This window comes from Anomaloglossus baeobatrachus, chromosome 4 (assembly GCF_048569485.1).
Source record: "Anomaloglossus baeobatrachus isolate aAnoBae1 chromosome 4, aAnoBae1.hap1, whole genome shotgun sequence".
Classification (NCBI taxonomy): Eukaryota; Metazoa; Chordata; class Amphibia; order Anura; family Aromobatidae; genus Anomaloglossus; species Anomaloglossus baeobatrachus.
In genome coordinates, this window is record NC_134356.1 from 226,979,995 (window position 1) to 227,000,245 (window position 20,251).

A 20,251-nucleotide genomic window follows, 5' to 3' on the forward strand; every position below is an offset into this window, starting at 1 on the left:
TGCAATTCATTTCTCATGCCGACATGGCATGAAAAATTAATTGAAGATGGACACTGCCCCATAATTTTGCACTGGTGCAAGTGCAGTCCGATGTTTTATTGGCTTGCACTTGTCTGTGCAAAAAGCAAGTGGAATCGAGGCCTTAGAGCCATAGTGGCATAGAAGCAGGGTCAAACTGGTACATTGAAAAATCCATTAGTGGGCTCTTGGATCTTTTTTCTGGGGTGTTCGTAGTGTGGCGCCCTGGACAAGCCAGGGGCCACAGAGCACAACACCCACACACCCCACACTCGCGGTCAGGCACACCGAAGTCAGACACAAAACCCTTGCCTTGCCTTCCTCCAGGGGCTGATGTTCACACCAGGGGGTGGGCCAGGCAGTTGGCCCCACCCACCGAGGAGTTCACAGTCCTGGAGTTGGGAAAAGTAAACAGTTTAGCTTTGGAGGTGAAAGTGGAAGGAAGGAGAGTGGTAGTGGAGCAACTAACTGACAGTGTCCGGGTGTGTGGCCCGGGCGGTACAGCAAGGTTGGCAGACGGTGGTGACCGTCTGCAGGAGTGGCCTATCGGAGTCAACCGTAAGGACCGTGGATGGACGGTGGCCCGGCGGTACCGGACCGGTACGCAAAGAGAAGCCAGCACCATCTGGCAGGGGCTTACGGACCCCGGCAAGGCTAGGAGTCGCCGTGAATTTGCCGAATTCGTTAGTGAAGGGAACCTCCTGGGTTTCCCAGTAGCCAAGTCCCGACAGAAGGCAACAGTCCAACCAAGAGAGGGAGACACCGCCACAGCCATGGTAACCGTTTCCCAGGGCCAGAGCCTGCGGGCAGAAGGGGCTCCTCCAGCCGATATCCAAGCTGGGGAGCGGGTTACCGGTGGGAACCCATTGGAACCATCTACCGTATATAGGTGCAGGGAAAGGCAGTCACCCTCAACCTGCCGGGAGGAGAAACACCGCAGCCGTCTGTGGGACCCGTCCATCCAGCCGTGTGTTTTACCGAGAACTGTGTCCTCATCATTGGCTGAGTGAGTACCACCGTGCCGTGCGGCACAGCGCTGCCCCCGCGACCCTGCACCTCACCAGGCCCTGTAACCCGCCTGTCATCCATCCCTACCCCATCACCGGGCCCCGGGACAACCAACCCCCTACCCACGGAGGAGAGAACTAACATCAAAGCTGCTCCCTGTCACCGCTCCCGGGATCCCCGTCCAGAGCAGCAGTGGTGTCACTAACTTCACCACAACCGTGGGTGGCGTCACGGACAATAATCCAATCCCCACCATCCAATCAAACCCCCCTTTTCACTCACGGGCGAGGAACGCCGCTCGAGTCCCCGGGATCCGGCCCACCGCTCGAGCCACCACAGAGCAGCGGCAGCAGCAGCCGGACCCAAGCAGTGGGAGAGCGCAGCGTTCCCTCCTCCGCCCGCGACAGTAGCAGCTGACCTTATGGGTGCTAAGAGCCCTGTTAGTTCAGGAACATCCACTGCTAAATGACAGGCTGGTGCTGTCACCATCACCATCTGGATTTCAACAGTATCTGCACTGTGAGAATGCAGATACTGTTGAATACAATGGTGAATAGAGCTAATGGCTCCCTCATCTATCATTTAGCACGTACGTCTGAGACTGGATAAGACAAGTGAGATGACATCACAAAATTGCGCCTACTGTACTGAGCCACAGAGCACACCATACATAGACCAGCACCAACAGCATGTCTGAAGAACAAGGCAATGTGAGTAATTTATTTTAAATATTTTGTCAATCATTACTTGTGGGGGCTTTTTACTCCATGTAGGGGAGCTTTGTAACCCCCATACTGTATATCGGGTCACTGTGGTACCACATACTATATATTGGGGAACTGTGTGGACATTATACTATATACAAAGGACTGTAGTGCCTCTATAATGCATATTTGGAAGCTGTGGGGACATCATACTGTATATAGGGAGTTGTGGACTCCCATACTGTATACAGGTGAGCTGTGGAGCCATCATACAGGGAGATGTGAAACATTATACTATATATAGAGAGCTATATGCGTCATTTGTCCTAAATCTATGACCCTCATACTCAGGTTTAACACCAGAAACACTTTATAGCCACAAGAACCATTAGGGACGGTGTTTAACCTAAAAAGCTAAACTTTATTTACTCATATAAAAAATGTATTAACAATTACATGTGTCAAGCAAGAGATCTCAAAATTATCACACTGGACATGTCAACATACCCATATTATACCAGTTAACTCTACATTGCCGTCTAAACATGGTTGCATCTTCAATAACTAGTAGCTATTATTCAGCTTCACCTGTGATTACTGCAACAACCCCTGGAGGAAAAAACTTGTATGGCTAATATCAAAATTAGACCGCTATTATAATTCTCACTAGCATCGATATCCTGATTTTCACAATTGCAAGGGTTCTACCTGACCCAGTCAGACTGATGCCACTTAAAATACAAGTGAGACCTAAATAATTACATTACAGGTGAAATGACCCCCAGTGACCGAGCGTCTCCTCCTCCAACCATTACTTCCCCTGAAGGGCTGATGCAGCCCACGGTGATGTAGAGATACACTGACCTGTCTTAGTAATTGGCGTGACCGTCCGCTATCCCGACGCGCGTTTCCCACTTCTTCAGGGGACGTGTGTGCATATTTTTGAAAAAGGCGCCTTTTAATAGTGGTGCCGGAACCTCTAAAAAACACACGTACAGTGACGTATATCCGACCCGCCTCCCAAGGTGACTGTAGTGCCTCTATAATGCATATTTGGAAGCTGTGGGGACATCATACTGTATATAGGGAGTTGTGGACTCCCATACTGTATACAGGTGAGCTGTGGAGCCATCATACAGGGAGATGTGAAACATTATACTATATATAGAGAGCTGTAGGACCTTCACACTGTATATAAGGAGCGGTGGGGACATCAAACTGTATAAAGGGAGCTGTGGAATGCCCATACTACATACATAAGTGCTGTGGGAAACATCATACTCTACAGGTAAACTGGTGAGGCTATCCTACTGTATAAAAGACAAGGGGGTGGCATTATACTGTAAGTAGGGAGCTGTGTATAGGGGATTTATGATTCCCTCATAATGCATATAGGTAAGCTATTGGATCATCAAATTGCAAATAGGGAAATTATGGGGTCCCCATACTTTATATAGTGGATCTGTAGCGGGATCATACTGTATATAGGGACCTGTCTCACTTCCATACTGTATTTAGAGGAGCTGTGGGGTAATCACATTGCATAGGGAACTGAGCAAAGATTACATGTTTTGCTGGTGTCACTCTGGGGGTCACCTTTTTGTACTTGTACTTTGTTAGGGCAAATTTAATGTGGCATATCATGCTCTATGTGGGGGGAGGACTTTTTTTGGCATCATAATCAAATGGAGCCATGAAATCAACATCGTAGTAGGTAAAACTTCCTTGTAAGAATTACATTAATGACATATCCCTCTTCTAGGTCACTGATATCAGATTAGTGGGGGTCTGACATCCAGCACCCCTAATGATCAGCTGTAATAGCCTTTTGCAAAGGTCGAATGTGAACATTTATGGAGATTCACAGCACACCTCTCACCAATCTGTTGTTTTGCATCTTCATCAAAAGGGTTTTCTAGGCCAGGGCTAATCTTCTTCAGGCCCCCTTCACACGTCCGCGAAAATCACGCACGTGTTTCACGGACGTGTCAAAGGTGCGTTTTCCCCTCCGTGAGACGTGTTTATGGCACTATGTGTGTTCTCCGTGTGTTTTCCGTGATAACACACGGAGAACGGAAACTTTCTGCTCACCTGTCCCTGGCGTCGCTGTCCGTGGTGCTGAACTTCGGTCTCCAGCTCTGCCGACTCCCCGCTGCTGCTGCTTCCGGCCGCAGTGAAGTGAATATTAAATGAGCATAATGAGCGGCGGTCGGCAGCAAGTGACAGCAGCAGCAGAGACAGGAGGGCTGGAGAAGGTGAGTAAAGATTTGTTATTTTTTTCTCTGACACGTGAGTTTTCTCTGGCGCGTGTCACACGGGACCGCATCCACACTACATCCGTGTGGTCCGTATGCGGGCCGTGTGACACCCGTGATGCCGGAGAAAACGTGGACATGTCTCCGTGTGGAACACATGGACACGCATATGCTCCACACGTACACACGTTCCATGGTAAAACATGCACGTGTGCGTAGACCCATTGGTTTTAATGGGTCTACGTGTGCCCGTGTCTCCGGTACGTGCAGAAACGGACCTAACATGTACCGGAGAGACGTGCATGTGAAGGGGGCCTTAAGGGGGCTTTACACGCTGCGACATTGCTAATGCGGAGTCGTTGGGGTCACGGAATTTGTGACGCACATCCGGCCGCATTAGCGATGTTGCTGCGTGTGACACCGATGAGCGATTTTGCATCGTTGCAAAAACGTGCAAAATCGCTCATCGGTGACATGGGGGTCCATTCTCGATTATCGTTACTGCAGCAGTAACGATGTAGTTCGTCGCTCCTGCGGCAGCACACATCGCTATGTGTGACGCCGCAGGAACGAGGAACCTCTCCTTACCTGCCTCCCAGCCGCTATGAGGAAGGAAGGAGGTGGGCGGGATGTTCCGGCCACTCATCTCCGCCCCTCCGCTTCTATTGGGCGGCCGCTCAGTGACGTCGCTGTGACGCCGCACGGACCGCCCCCTTAGAAAGGAGGCGGTTCGCCGGTCACAGCGACATCGCCGGGCAGGTAAGTATGTGTGACAGATCTGGGCGATGTTGTGCGGCACGGGCAGCGATTTGCCCGTATCGCACAACAGATGAGGGCGGGTACCCACGCTAGCGATATCGGGACCGATATCGCAGCGTGTAAAGTAGCCTTTAGGCACAGTATCATGCCAAATCTTAACAATGTGGAGTATTCTCACTGTTAGGCTGGGGACACATGGGCTTTATTGCCAGTCAATCGCATTACACTCTGCTCCCGCTCTGTTGCAAGCCGAGTGTTATACAAGTGTCATGCCACTGTGTTGCAATGCTACGATCACAGCACAGTCACGGAGGAGGGGGGTGGGCGCTGGGGAGGAGAGGGAAGGAGTAATCTTCCCATCTCTCCATGTCAGCTGCTGCGATTCTCGCACTGCACTCGCGTTACGCCGGTGTAATGCAAATGCAATGCGGTGTTTCTCTCGCACCCATAGACTTGTATGAGTGTGAGTGAAAACGAATCAGATTCTACTCACAGCATGCTGTGATTGTTTTCTCTGTCCGATTAGGGCTGAGAAAAAAAAAAAATCGCTCACGGGCCCATAGAGTAAACTTGGTCCGTGTGGAACGCGATTTTTTATCGCATTCCACTTGCTCCGTTTTTCTCCCTGTGTGTGCTTACCCTTAGGATTTGGCTCTGCTTGCCGATTCGATAAGTTGTCACATGATATCTCATATGTGATTTGTACACATCTGGCCATATGCTGATTGACGCCTCTTTCGGTTTTAATATTAGCATTCAGAGAAGCAGAATAATTTGAATTTAATCACAAGTATACACATCACATATGATGACCGATCGAACAGGAAAGCCCAGTGCCTGACAGAAATGATCCCTGGCTCAAAAACTGGTTTCATGATAATGCATTGGTTTTGTATAGGTGGGGGCTGAGCATCAAGTCCTCTGGTGGGCCCAATGTTGCTGGGCTGATACTATATAGAAGGTTTTGGAAAGAGCCAACAGTCATCTTCCTGATCATCATACCACAAGAATTGTGTCAGTTTCCTCCAATAATTCTATTTTTCAAGAGTATTATCTAATTTGGAATAACCATGAACCCTCTTCATCTCTTTAGAGACTGTATCTTTTACGCTTTGTATCACTTAAATTGACAGTAACCGCCAAGATTACTGTGCCTCATTGCGGGAGAACAATAAACATTTTCTCTTTGCACCACAAGTGCCTGTGACATTCCAGCGGGCTTATGAGCTCCGCAGACATAATGCTGAAATAGTCATTGTCTCCAGAATGCATGTGAGTTTACGATGTGCTACTTGGAATTCTTCAGAAAAATATATCTGTAGATACTATGCCCAGTGGAGCCTGAATTGCTATGCTTAAAAAGGCATGTGCCTCTGTACAGTGTTGCTGTACATACTCTGTACCTTTGTGCATGAATGCTTAGATATAACGTCTTCAGCAAACTATCTTAAAGGAGTTCATTATCATTCATTAAATGGGTTATCTGGGTCTATTTAATTTTATTTCCTTTGGCTAAGAACTAAAAGGCAGGTAGTTGCTAATTATCTCCTGTTCTGCACAGCGCTGATCTCTGCTGGCTCAGAGCGGACACAGAATGCTTCTGCTGGCGATACCCCTACTTCTGCTGATTTCACATCAACAAATCAGCTGATTATCTTACGCTCTGCTGTGTAGAGGGGGTATTACTGCGATGTCAAACAGATTGACAGCTGGCTCCCTGATGCCTCACTGCAGGGAGCTGGTTGTCAATCAGCATGAGGTTGCCAGTCACGCTCTGTCCACAGAGCAGACCAAAAGAGCAAGAGCAGGTCTGTTCATGTGAGGTCAAATGAAGCAGCAGAATTGCTGTCAGGAGTGGTCCGCTACTGTTAGCTGGCGCAGGGCAGAACAGGATGGTACCTGACTGTTAGTTCTTAAGGTCCAGTCACACTAAGCAACTTACCAGCGATCCCAACAACGATAGGGATCGCTGGTAAGTTGCTAGGAGGTTGCTGGTGAGATGTCACACTGCGACGCTCCAGCGATCCCACCAGCAACCTGACCTGGCAGGGATCGCTGGAGCGTGGCTACACGAGTTGCTGGTGAGCTCACCAGCAACCAGTGTCCCAGCCCCCAGCCAGCAGCGCCGTGTGGAAGATGCTGCGCTTGGTAACTAAGGTAAATATCGGGTAACCAACCCGATATTTACCTTGGTTACCAGTGCACGCAGCTACACGTGCAGAGAGCAGGGAGCAGCGCACACCGCTTAGCGCTGGCTCCCTGCTCTCCTAGTTACAGCACACATGGGGTTAATTACCCAAGTGTGCTGCAGCTACATGTGCACAGAGCAGGGAGCAGCGCACAATGCTTAGCGCTGGCTCCCTGCTCTCCTAGTTACAGCACACATCGGGTTAATTACCCGATGTGTGCTGCAGCTAAATGTGCACAGAGCAGGAGCCGGCACTGACAGTGAGAGCTGCGTAGGCTGGTAACGAAGGTAAATATCGGGTAACCAAGGACAGGGCTTCTTGGTTACCCGATGTTTACTGTGGTTACCAGCCTCCGCAGAAGCCGGCTCCTGCTGCCTGCACATTAGTTGTTGCTGTCTCGCTGTCACACACAGCGATCTGTGCTTCACAGCGGGACAGCAACAACTAAAAAATGGCCCAGGACATTCAGCAACAACCAACGACCTCACAGCAGGGGCCAGGTTGTTGCTGGATGTCACACACAGCAACATCGCTAGCAACGTCACAAAAGTTGTTCGTTAGCAGCGATGTTGCTAGCGATGTTGCTTAGTGTGACGGGGCCTTTAGGCCTAAAGGGAAAAAAAATAGTACAAGATAACCGCTTAAAAAGGATGCTGTCTTGTTACACTTACACAAGCCTATCTCAGAATGTTAATATAATAAGAAGTAAGCACATAAACACATGCAGTGCAGTACAAAGCTCCACCATAACCTTTACAACATACTATCAAGCTATCTCTACGTTACAGCAACTGATGAGCTTTCAGAAAGACCAGCTGGACAGCAGTGTGAGCAGCCTCTTTTTACCTCATCAACCCTGTTATCTCCAGCATTAGATCAGATAGACAGTGTGGACAGCAGCTTGAGCAGCCTCTTCGTACCTCAGGACCCCTCTTATCGCTAGTACTAAATCAGAAATACATGATTTACAGTAGTTTGAGCAGCTTCTTATCTTCTTAGCTCAGCACTCTGGCATATTTAGTATTATATTAGAAAGATGGACTTCAGTATGAGCAGTTTTTACTTATCTCAACATCCCTGGTGTCTCAAGTATGAAAAAGATACTGTGGAGGAAAACGTTCAACTGTTCTATGACCAAATTCAAGAAGAATTTGACAAGATGCCAAAACAAGACTTACTCATTATCATAGGAGACGAATGACAAAGTGGGTCACAGCAAACATGGAATCGTTGTTGGAAACGTTGGACCTGGCAAACTAAACAAGGCTTGAAGAGGATTCATTGATTTTTGTAAGACAAATCAACTGTCTGTCATAATCACCTTTTTCCAAAATCACAAATTAAGACTCTACACATGGACAACACCGAATGGGGCCTATAAGAATCAGATTGACTACATATGTGTTTACCAAAAATGGAGGTAGTTGATCATTACCACAAAAACAAAGTCATAAGCTGACAGAGGAACTGATCATGACTCGACAACAGGTTATTTCCAACTTAGATTTGACCAACAAACCTGAAGTTTTATATTAACAGTTTGCATAACTGATTTCTATCACTGGACAAGGATGAAAGAAAGCCTGAGGAATTATGGACATAGATAAGGACTATTATTACTGAAGAAGCCAGAAAGACAATAAACGAGAGGTAGAAGAGAACCCAGCCATGGCTAAAAGAATAGACCCAAAAGATCATCAAAGAAAGAAGAATGACAAAATCAAAAAGTAACAAGCAGGATGCAAACAGCATCAGTAAAAGACTAAGAAAGATATTCAAGCAGGCAAAGAACTTTATTAATAAAAGATATGTGCAGAGATAGAAAACAAAAATCTGAAGGTTAAAACCAGGAAGACATAACGAAACATCTAAGAGATTTGATCTATTTAGGCTTTAAGAACAATATGTATATAGATACCAGTTAGACATACACTGGAGATCAAAATTAGAGAACACCACACAATTTCCTAAGTTGCATTTATGGTGTAGTCTTAAGTGATTATATCCTAACATGAGTAAACTCGCAGTATTTTAAGCTTATTCCATAAATTGAATTTATTGTAAAGCACATACTAAAAATGTAAATGAGTTAAATGAAAAAGAACACTGATAAAAATTAGAGAACACTTTCAGATATCTGCAAGTTATTGGTGTTAAGGCCACGACTCACTAAGCGACATTGCTAGCGACATTGCTGCTGAGTCACAGTTTTTGTGACGCAACAGCAATCTTGCTAGCGATGACGCTGTGTGTGACATACAGCAACAACCTGGCCCCTGCTGTGAGGTCGCCGGTCATTGCTGAATGTCCTGGATCATTTTTTGGTCGTTGCTCTCCGGCTGTGAAGCACACATCGCTGTGTTTGACAGCGAGAGAGCAACGATCTGAATGTGCAGGGAGCCGTCTTCTGCAGACGCTGGTAACCAAGGTATACATCGGGTAACCAAGCAAAGGCTTTGCTTGGTTACCCGATATTTACCTTGGTTACCAACGTCCACAGCTTCTAGAAGCCGGCTCCCTGCTCCCTGCACACGTAGCCAAGGTACACATCGGGTAACTATGGTTACCAAGCACAACGTCGTTACACGGGTCGCTGGTGGCTGGCGGCTGATCTCTGATCGCTGTGGAGATCTGCCTGTTTGACAGCTCACCAGCGACCATGTAGTGACGCTCCAGCGATCCCTGCCAGGTCAGATCGCTGGTGGGATCACTGGAGCGTCACTAAGTGTGACGGTACCTTTAATCTGGCACCTGGTGCTAATTTCCTTAATTATCAGACAAACCCTATTTAACTGGCAGCCTAACTTTCCAGGTTCCCCTGACTTTGCAAAATGGTGTGTCGTTCCAAAGTAACCAAAACCCTCCGGCAGCAGGTTGTCCAGATGAAGGTCAAAGGGGTCAGTCTATCAGCCATTGCAAGAGAAGTTGGTCTTTCCATGTCTGTGATTTTGAGAATATTGTGTCTTTACAACATCACAAATTCTTTCAAGTTCCCCAAGAAAGCTGGTCGCCCTCTAAAGACAAATGCAAGAGAGGACAGGATAATGTGGAGAATCTCCATGGGTAATCGTTTCAACACTGTAGCTGGGATTGCTTGCCAGTTCAGCACTGAACAGGGTAAGGATCTATCTCGTCATACAGTGTCACAACATTTAAGAGCATTTGGACTGAAAGCCCACTCTGCAGTGACCAAACCTTTCATTAGCAGAAATAATCAAATTCTAGATTCACCTTTGGTGAGGAGCATGTTGTGTGGACAGAGAAGTGATCCACACTTCATTTTAGTGATGAAAGCAAGTTTACTTTATTTGGGTCTGATGGGAAACATTATGTTCATCAACAAACTGGTGAAAGAATGAACCCAAAGTGTGCAAAGAAATCCGTGAAAGGTGGTGGAGGAAGTATCATGGTTTTGGGGAATGTTTTTTTCTGCCAGAGAAAATGGACCTCTCATACATGGTAGACTGAAAGCAAGTGTGTATCAGAACCTTCTTTAACAACACGTGGTTCCTTACTTGGGTTCATCACTAAATCAGCCAGCAATTTTCATGCAGGACAAAGACACCTGTTACTCAACAAAACAGGTAAAACAGTTTCTTGAAACAGAAAACATTGAAACAATGAAATGGCCAGCCCAGAGTCCTGATCTAAACCCAATAGAAAACTTCTGGAAAATCCTTGGTGACAAAGTTATGGCCAAGAAACTCACAACAGTCAAAGAACTGTGAAAGAGACTGAAAGAAGAGTGGACCAAAATCACACCAGAGCAGTGTGAGACTAATGTCCTGTGGCCGGCAGATGTGCTGAAGTCATTCAAAGCAAAGGCCTGTACACTGCCTATTGATTGGTGACTGTTGTTATCTTCAGAAAATTTACTTATAATCTTTCTCTGTGCTACAGTCATTGCTGTTCTCTAATTATGATCATCACGTTTTGGGCAAAATAAAGGTTTTGTGTTGATAAACATTGGATATTTTGTAAAACACTGCTCTAATGGCATGGTGCACCCCTTACAAAAACCTTCAAATGCTGATCAATGTAGATTACATTATTTCTGAAAAAAATCAAGTGACCATAGATTGTTCTCTAATTTTGATCTCCAGTGTACATAGGAATTTCCGATCTGTGATACGCTACGTATACAGTACCTCTGATGTGTAGGAAAATGAGCTTTGTAACTAATTCCTGGAATGCACAACAGCATGACACATGTATAATCTTCTGACATTAAAAGATAAGTAATCAATAAAATTAAAAACAGAAATAGAATAACTTACTGAAAAAGAAACCCCTGTCTCCACACACAAACTGAAGAGCATCCACTAACTCAGCACCACAGAGTGTTTCTTGGCCCGCAGTGGCTGAATGGGTTAAAGTGAGTAGACATATACCCAGGTAAAATAGATGAAGATAGGACATAGTATGCATCTTGACCTGTGAAATTAAAAAATGACATAACATTAGTTAAGGATATATACTATACTATACTTTACCATAGTATGTTTGAGAAATATGTGTACAGTGCCTGATATCAATATAAGACCAATATTACTGAGTAGGTTATTTTATAGAACTTGGGTATATAAATCTGCCAGTTGTACCAGAAATGTCTACTAAGTAGTATATGTTTATACAACTCCAAGTCCCCCAAAAGTGTAGACTGTGTATAAAATGTAAAGGAAACAAGGATGCAATAACTTGGAAATCTCTTCTAGCCATATTGTATTCACAACAGAACATAGGACACATAGGAGAGGTTTAAAGTTAGACATATTTTTATTTTAACTGAAAAAAATGAACTAATTTAAAAATTCATGGCAGCAATATACTGTATCTCAAAAAAGTTATGGCAAGGTTATGGCTGTCATTGTGTAGCATCCCCTCTCCTTTTTACAATAGTCTGTAAACATCTGGATAGTAAGGAGACCAATTGCTAGACTTTGGGGGAGAAATGTTGTCCCATTCTTGTCTGATATAGGATCTGGTTGCTCAACAGTCTTGGTTATTTTTTGCCAGATTTTTTTGTCTCATAATGTGCCACATGTTTTCAGTTGGTGAAAGGTCTGGACTGCATGTGGTCAGTTCATCACCTGAATGCTGTTGTGATGGATGCAATGTGTCGTTTAGCATTGTCTTACTGAAATAAACAAGGTCTTCCCTGAAAGAGTCATTGTCTGGATTTGAGCATATGTTGTTCTAAAACCACTGTATAATGCTCAGAAATTATGTATAAGGTGCGCATATTATAAGCACTAACACAACTCCTTAGTATCAGAGATGAAGACTTTTGAACTGTGCTGAGAAGAAGCTGGATGGGCCCTCTCCTTTTGAGTCTGCAGAACACAGAGTCTGTGGCTACCATACAGAATTTCCAATTTTGATTCATCTAACCATATGAAATTTTTCCATTTTGCTCCAGTCCATTGTAAATGAGCTTTGACCCAGAATAGATAACAGAGTTTCTGGACTGTGTGGATATATTTCTCTTTCACATGATAGAGTATCGGCTTGCATTTGTAGATTGCACGACAAAGAGTGTATTAGCCTCTCACTAACTAGCTGAGGTATGTCCTCTAAGCCCAAGATCTGGGTGGGCACAGGGAGCATGGGCATCGGTGCAGCAGACAAGTGAAGCAAGCAGGACACAGATAGCAGAGTTATTGGAAACCGAAGGCAGAGAATTGACATACTGCAGGCAAGTAGGTAGCTGTAGAAATGGAAACCAAAGACAGTCAAGAAAACATCTTGAAACCGCGGGCAGCTTGTACGATACTGGAAACTGCAAGCAACTAGGTAGCTGTGCCACTGGACGCCATACACAAGTTGTAGAGGTACTAGTAGGTAAAGGCATATAGGAGATATCCTGAGAACCGCCGACGGGTTGCTGTGAAGAAACAATCCAAAAGTCCTAGGAACACTGAAGTTTTAATACCAAGACAGAGGTGTGTCCTTGGAAGCTCAACATATGAGAGCATGCTGGGTTACTTGCAAAGCCCAATGTGGAGCACAATAAAGTTTAGTGCACCAGGGACAGCTGTGTAACAGTGTTCACAAACAATAATTTGTGGGAAGTATTGCTGAGCCCATTCCCTTATTTACATGACTGGATTATGTTTTTAATGCAGTATGGCTATAGGGCTCGTAGATCACAAGAATCTCATATCAACCATCAGCTTTTTCCCTTGTGAGCATGGATTTTGCCAGAATCTTAACATCTTTTTCTGACACTGTAGGTGAGAGGATATTCAAAGTCTTTGCAATTTTACATTGAGAAATGTTTTTGTGAAATTGTTCCACAACAGTTCGACACAGTTGTTCAAAGATTGGTGAGCCTCTGACCATCCTTGCTTCTGAGAGACTCTGCCTTTTTAACATGCTCTTTTTATGCACAGTTATGTGCCTTACTTGAAAATTGACCGTCCAGTTTTTTTTTCATTAGTACCATTTAATTTTCCAGCATTTTGTTAACCTTGTGAAACTTCATTTGAGTTGTGTTGCTGCCATCAATTTCTAAATGAGTTAGCTTTATCAAATGAAATGGAAAAATGACTAACTTTCATCTTCTGATCTGTGTTCTATGTTCTGTTTTGGCTAAAATATGACTATAAGAGGTTTCCAAATCATTGTATATTTTTTCTCTTTACATTTTACTCAGCAAAAACCTTTTAGAAATTGGGTTTATATATGCCAGTCCCTAAATCAATCTTACAACATGCATTATTCATAATCCTATCACAGAATAGGTAATATACACGTCTGTAGACACACTATATACTGTAGACCCATAGACTTCTATTGGCCCTTTTTATCTGTGATACCGGAAAGAAATAAACATATCTCCATGAGTTTTGCATGGACACAGGGCTGTGAAAAAATCTTGACATGTAAATGGCACCAGCAATTATAACGGGTATGTGCAACACAGACCTCTGAAAGAGGCCTGTGAGTGAAATACACTCCTTCTATGTCTCTTGAACTCCAAATTAATAAGATTTGTTTTACGAGTGCTCGGGAAATCATTGCAGCACACACGCTTTGTGGTGTACTGAAAGTTTCTGCTTTATTACATCATGTGACCAGTTTATATAGTACCCCAAACAAAGAAATAACTCCTCTGAATTATGCACCAATAAGAGCCGCAAGGGTGTGTAGAGAAATGTGAAACTTCCCGCCCATCAGCGTTAGCTGAGCCCTATGTCGTCATTCAGTTGTAAGACAAGATGGTTTCTTTGAGAATACAAAATGGATTGTATTCTCTCACAGGCCTTTGTCCTAGAGTATTGAATGGAACGGTGATCACGTACATGCAGTACTATTCCATCCATGTTTGAATAAACAGGAGGAAGGTGGCGACTAAAAAAGAGGAAGGTTGACCATGCTTGAATATCCTGTGATGGGAATCAATAGATGAGCCTATCTTCTGGTGAGATCTTACCATATCTTTCACACGGATTGTCATATTGTGCATATGATGTTCAGTGGTTCTGATTGGTTAAAATCTGGTCTCACTATTTTTCCCTTATAATAATCCCGATTTTCCCTTTGGGTGGGCGGTTCCCCTTACGGGATAATATGGGAATACTTTGAGATTGTTGAGAAACTTTGTATTGCTCCTGAAACTGTCTCAGGGATTTGTTTCTATTTGTGCTGCACATGGGTGCTGGGCCCGTTTGATCTTTGTGACCCAGCAGGCATGTGTTTTTTTTTTTGTTCACGTTTTTATGTGACTGTTTGTCACTTTTAAGCTTTCACTTTAGTAAAAGTTAAGTTTTAGGAGTCTTTATTCCAATTGTTGGATTTCTGCACATCTCCTTGACCCTATTCGCTATTCCTAAGATATTATTGTGGGTTTGCTTTATAAAGTATGAGGTATCCAGCTTATCATTTCTACATGTATATGGCACCAGCAATTATAACGGGTATGTGCAACACAGATGTCTGAAAGAGGCCTGTGACTGTAATACACTCCTTCTATGTCTCTTGAACTCCAAATTAATAAGATTTGTTTTACGAGCGCTCGGGAAATCATTGCAGCACACATGCTTTGTGGTGTACTGAAAGGTTCTGCTTTATTACATCATGTGACCAGTTTATATAGTACCCCAAACAAAGAAATAACTCCTTTGAACTATGCACCAATAAGAGCTGCAAGGGTGTATATAGAAATATGAAACTTCCCGCCCATCAGTGTTAGCTGAGCCCTATGTCATCATTCAGTTATAAGACAAGATGGTTTCTTTGAGTATACAAAATGGATTGTATTCTCTCACAGGCCTTTGTCCTAAAATATTAAATGGAACGGTGATCATGTACGTGCACTACTATTCCATTCACACAGAGCATGTCGATACCCCTAGTCTCAGAATTAATGGGGATGCCAAATGGCAAACTTTTGCAATAATACAGTTGTCATACTCTGGATAGGTAATAAATGTATGCAGTGGTAAAACTTTCTAATGGGATTGGATGTCATAAATTCTATATCATGAGTGGTAGTGAAGATTGGGGGAGGCAAGTGCAGACACCATCTCCGCAGTTGTCTCAAGCAGAAACATCTATCAACTCATCTAGGTTAAGACCTATTCACACCTGCGTATGTCTGTTGTGGGTTTGTTTCCTGACTACAATATCATCTTTCCTATACTGTACATTGATAACTATTCACACCTGTGTATGTCTGTTGTAAGTATGTTTCCTGTTTCCATTTCCTACTGTGTAATAGTAACCTTTTCTTATTAACTACTCTGTTAATTCATCCCATTTTTTTAATTGACTGACCAGTCTTCCTGTGACTCCTTCTTTCTGTTCACACCTGGCATCTTTGATTTGCAATTAAAGCTGTATCCCTCTGGTGGATCAGGTCTACGACTGTGGTCTGCGTGTGCAGCTCAATAAGGGTGGTTTATAAGTGTACAGCAGAAATACACCAGAAATGTCATAGAAGTGATCAGAAAATAAGAGCTACCTTTGTTTATTAACTGCACTTCCCTTTGCATTTTTTCAAACTTCCTCTTTCACCATGGTCACATTTGCACTAATAGTCTTTGCTTCACTAATCCTTACTTTCCTTCACTATTGCCAAACCGAGATACTCTTAAACCATATAATATCTCACCTTCCCTCTTACCTCTCCACCTGACCTCATCTTCTGACCTGCTCCTAAACCTCAGAACTCTCCTACTTAAACACTAAACATGCTAGCTACTCTCCTTCTCCCACCTCTTCTCTGTCTCTCTGCTTCTCCTTACTGTTGGCAATAAATCTCCCAATCCCGGCCCTCCACAATTGATACTCCCTATTAACTTTCCCACTTATTGCTCCCCACCTACTAGAAAATACCAAAATGTCTCCAACATAAAACCCATTCCTTGATCACCCACTCGCTGATCCCTCTCTCTGGAGCACTCTGAATGCCCGTTTTGTATGCAATAAACTGCAAGTCATTCAAAACCTCTTTATCTCTCACAATCTATCCTTCCTGTGCCTCAATTAAACATGGCAGGCAAACTCCAATACAGTGTCCCCTGCTGCGTTGTGTTACGTTGACCTTCAGTTCGCCACACACCTTGCACTGGAAATAAACAGAGTGGAGGAGTGAGTCCTCTTATTTATAACAACTACAGCTTCAATCCAGTCCCACTTCTAACCTCCCTTATCCTCCTTTCTTTTAAAGTGCATTGAGTCCATATTTACTCTCCCTCCAACCACCAAGGGCCCATCATACACTAACCACTGGGTCCAGCCACAGCCTTTAATGTCTAATTCTCCACTAGTCTTCTACACTTTATCTCTGCTGAAATTCTCACCATGATCATGGGTGACTTCAACATACCCACTGACACCTGCCATTCAGCAGCCTCTAAACTCCTGTCCCTCCCTTCATCTTTTGGTTTTATTCAGTGGTCCTCCTCAGCCACAAAGAAGAACATACATTAGACCTTACAAAAAAAGGAAGAAAAAAATCGGGCACTGCAGCGCAAAGACTGTGGAGTGGAGCTGTGCTTAGAGACCTGGTATGTAGCCGTCAATGGATTAGATTAGTAACTCCAGGTGGTGCTCAGCCTGCAGCACAGTCACTGTTCTGAAGAATCCAAGCAAAGGAAGAAAGGCGGCATCTCACCATGAGGTTTTTCAGCTTTATTCAAAGCATGTGAATTACAGCATGTGGGGGAGAGAGGTGTGCGGGAACGGCAAGTGGACGACAGCCGTTTCACGCTGTAACAAGCGCTTTGACTAGTCAAAGCGCTTGTTGCAGCGCGAAACAGCCGTCGTTCGCTTGCCGTTCCCGCACACCCCTCTCCCCCACATGCTGTAATTCACATGCTTTGAATAAAGCTGAAAAACCTCATGGTGAGATGCCGCCTTTGTTTCTTTGCTTGGATACATTAGACCTTATCTTCAGCCACCTTTGCTTCATATCTAACCTCATAACCTCCCCTCTGCTCCTATGTGACCACTATCTACTGACCTTCTCATCCCTGGACTCCTCACCTCTCCCCCATGTCCACAACTAGTGCACCCTTGCAGAAACCTCACACATCTAGACAGTCACACATTCTCTGACTCTATTCTACCACTGTCCTGCATTTCTTCACTCCATGACACAGATTGTGCCAGTGTTTTCTAAGATGCCATGCTCACATCAGCTATTGACTTGGTCGCTCCTCTTGTGCATGGCAGAGAGTGATGAATCAATAGACAAGCCTTGCGCAATAACTTCACTAAAAAGCTTGGGTGAGTGTCTAGCATGTATGAGTGGCTCTGGAAGAAAATAAACTTGCAAAATGACTTAACTGCATTCAAAAAAGCAATGTTCACATTTTGATCAGCCCTCACTTCTACTAAACTGGATTACTTGAAAACATTTGTATAGTCTTTAGTTATTCATCACTTTTAACGCACTTTTCCGCCCACCACTGCCCCCTCCGACCTCCCTCATCTCTGCAGAAGACTTTGCTGCACAAGATAAGATGAGATCGACTAAAGGAGGCAAGTCTTTTATGCTCAATCACCACAAGCCCTCCATATAACAGACCATAGCTCTTCCCCCATAACCGTCCTCCCCATCATAACTTAAAGGGAACCTGTCAGGTGCAATATGCACCCAGAACCACGAGCAGTTCTGGGTGCATATTGCTAATCCCTGCCTAACCATCCCTGTATACACTAGCATAGATAAAGAGATCTTCAGAAAAAGTATTTCTAAAGATCTTTTATCATATCTTTTATCCATGAGAATAAATGACACTACTCTTTCCCCAATACCCTAAGTCCACTGCCTCATAGTAACCCTTGACACTGCCTTGTCCTTCAAACTGCATATCCAAGCTCTCACCACCTCCTGCTGCCACTAGCACAAAAATATGTTCAGAATCTGACCCTTCCTCAACTCTCAATCTAAGAAAAAGCTACTGGATGCCATTATGTTCTCCCACCTTGACTACTGCAACGTTTTCCTCTGTGACCTCATTGCAAATACTTGTGTTACTTTCCATACCATCCTTAACTCTCCTGTCTGACTAACTCACCTCTCTCAGTGCTACAGCTCTACTTTTCATCTCTGCAAATTCCTTTATTGGCTCCCAATTTGCCAGCGTATGCAATTCAAATTACGAACACTGACCTACAAAGCTGTCCATAATCTGTCTCCTCCATATATCTCCAAAATAATCTCCTGTTTTACTCCAAGACATAATCTCTGGTCCTCCCAAGACCTCCTTCTTTCCTCCACACTTATATGTTCCTCATCCAAGTGCCTCCAAGACTTTTGCAGAGTATTGGAAGCGTCAAATACAACCTGAAAACCCTTCAAGAAACTTGACAGCCTGCAATGACCCCACTACTACCTTATCACCACCATACCTGACGCAAACTCCCCCAACCTACATCCCATTATCCTGAAGTGAGCAGTTAATTGGTGAAGGCCTACAAATATAGGAAAGCTGAAGCTGTTTTTAAGGAGTAGTGGGCTAAAATTGCTACAAGTTGATGGGAAAAACTAGTCAACAATTACAGGAATTGTTTAGATGAAGTTATTGTTGCAGATGGAGGTTACTCCTGACACTGAAGTAAAAGGTTCTTATACTTTTGCCTGTCACAGATAGGTGATATTGTATGATTTTCCTCAGTAAAAAAAATGACAAATGGCTCATTTGTTTGATTGTCTTCTCTCTATCTATATTTAGGTTTGTTATGATAACCTTATGTAGTATTAAATTAAATTTACAGGAAAAAAATGTAAAATTCTGAAAGTTCACAAACTTTCAAGCACCACTATACTAACATTGAGCTAGAAAAGAAATGTTGGTGCTGCCAGCTATTGCCATATCCAGTCAGGCTGGTCTTGAGTTAATAGGGCAAGAGAAAGCTGGATTTTCTTTAAGCTATTTAGGGTTGATCTTCTGTTCTTGATAACATATACAGGTTATATATATATATATATATATATATATATATATATATATATATATATATTAAATTCTATAGATTGTACATAGGACTTTGGAAAGAATGAAAGAATGTTGTGGTCAATAAGCTAAGTAGGCAGCCATTGTTGCCAGGACGCATGTTGCTATCATGTGAAAAATTCTCCCATGTAATTGTACTGGTTAAATACTCCATTGCTTACAGAATTTATGGAAGGCCACTTTAAAAGGGTATAAAATGTTTGATTTAAAATTGAAAATTAGAAAATTAGAAGAAAAACATACTAAAATTACTTTACTGGATGAATTTTAATAATTGACTTGAGCGCAAACTTTTATTAAGTCTCAAATTCTATTGTTACTAAGGATTGGCTTTGCCCACTTTTGGTCTAAGAACATATATGCCAATTTGAATCATGTAGGCTAGAACTCAACGATTTGCCTCTATTTACAAATGATTTTCCCAAATGATTTAACTTTCTAAATGATTTTGAAGACCTTCTTGAATATTTTTTAGCACTATGTCCTTACCTTTTCATTCATAGCCTTGTGACAAAGTTTTTAATGCATTCCAGTATCACTGTCAATTCTTCTCCTTAACTTAGAGTCCTGAGCTTGTGGTATAAAAGGGTGAGGGGCGTGACCCAATGATCAATGAAATATGAGAGGGTAAAATATAAAATTTTAATAAAAACCTTTGAGTGAGTAATTCAACAAGTTTTACTACAATAAGGAAATATGTGTTTTTTTTTGGTTGAAATGAGTCATGTTGGAATACTTGTAATATCTTTAGATTTACCACACCAGTGATGGAGCTCAATTTGGGAAAATGGCTCTTTAACTACGTGTAAGCATTATGGCTTAATTTCTCTACAGCCAAATGTCAAATAACA

The 20,251-nt window shown here is 43.4% G+C and overlaps 1 protein-coding gene across 1 annotated transcript in view; it reads right to left on the minus strand.

Annotated features, from left to right (window-relative positions):
• IGF1 (insulin like growth factor 1) overlaps positions 1 to 20,251 on the minus strand; it is a 169,753-nt gene that overhangs the window by 146,077 nt on the left and 3,425 nt on the right. The window contains exon 2 of the mRNA XM_075344715.1: positions 11,211 to 11,367. Within this exon, the coding sequence (XP_075200830.1) occupies positions 11,211 to 11,367 (157 nt within the window). The remainder of the gene's footprint in view (positions 1 to 11,210; positions 11,368 to 20,251) is intronic.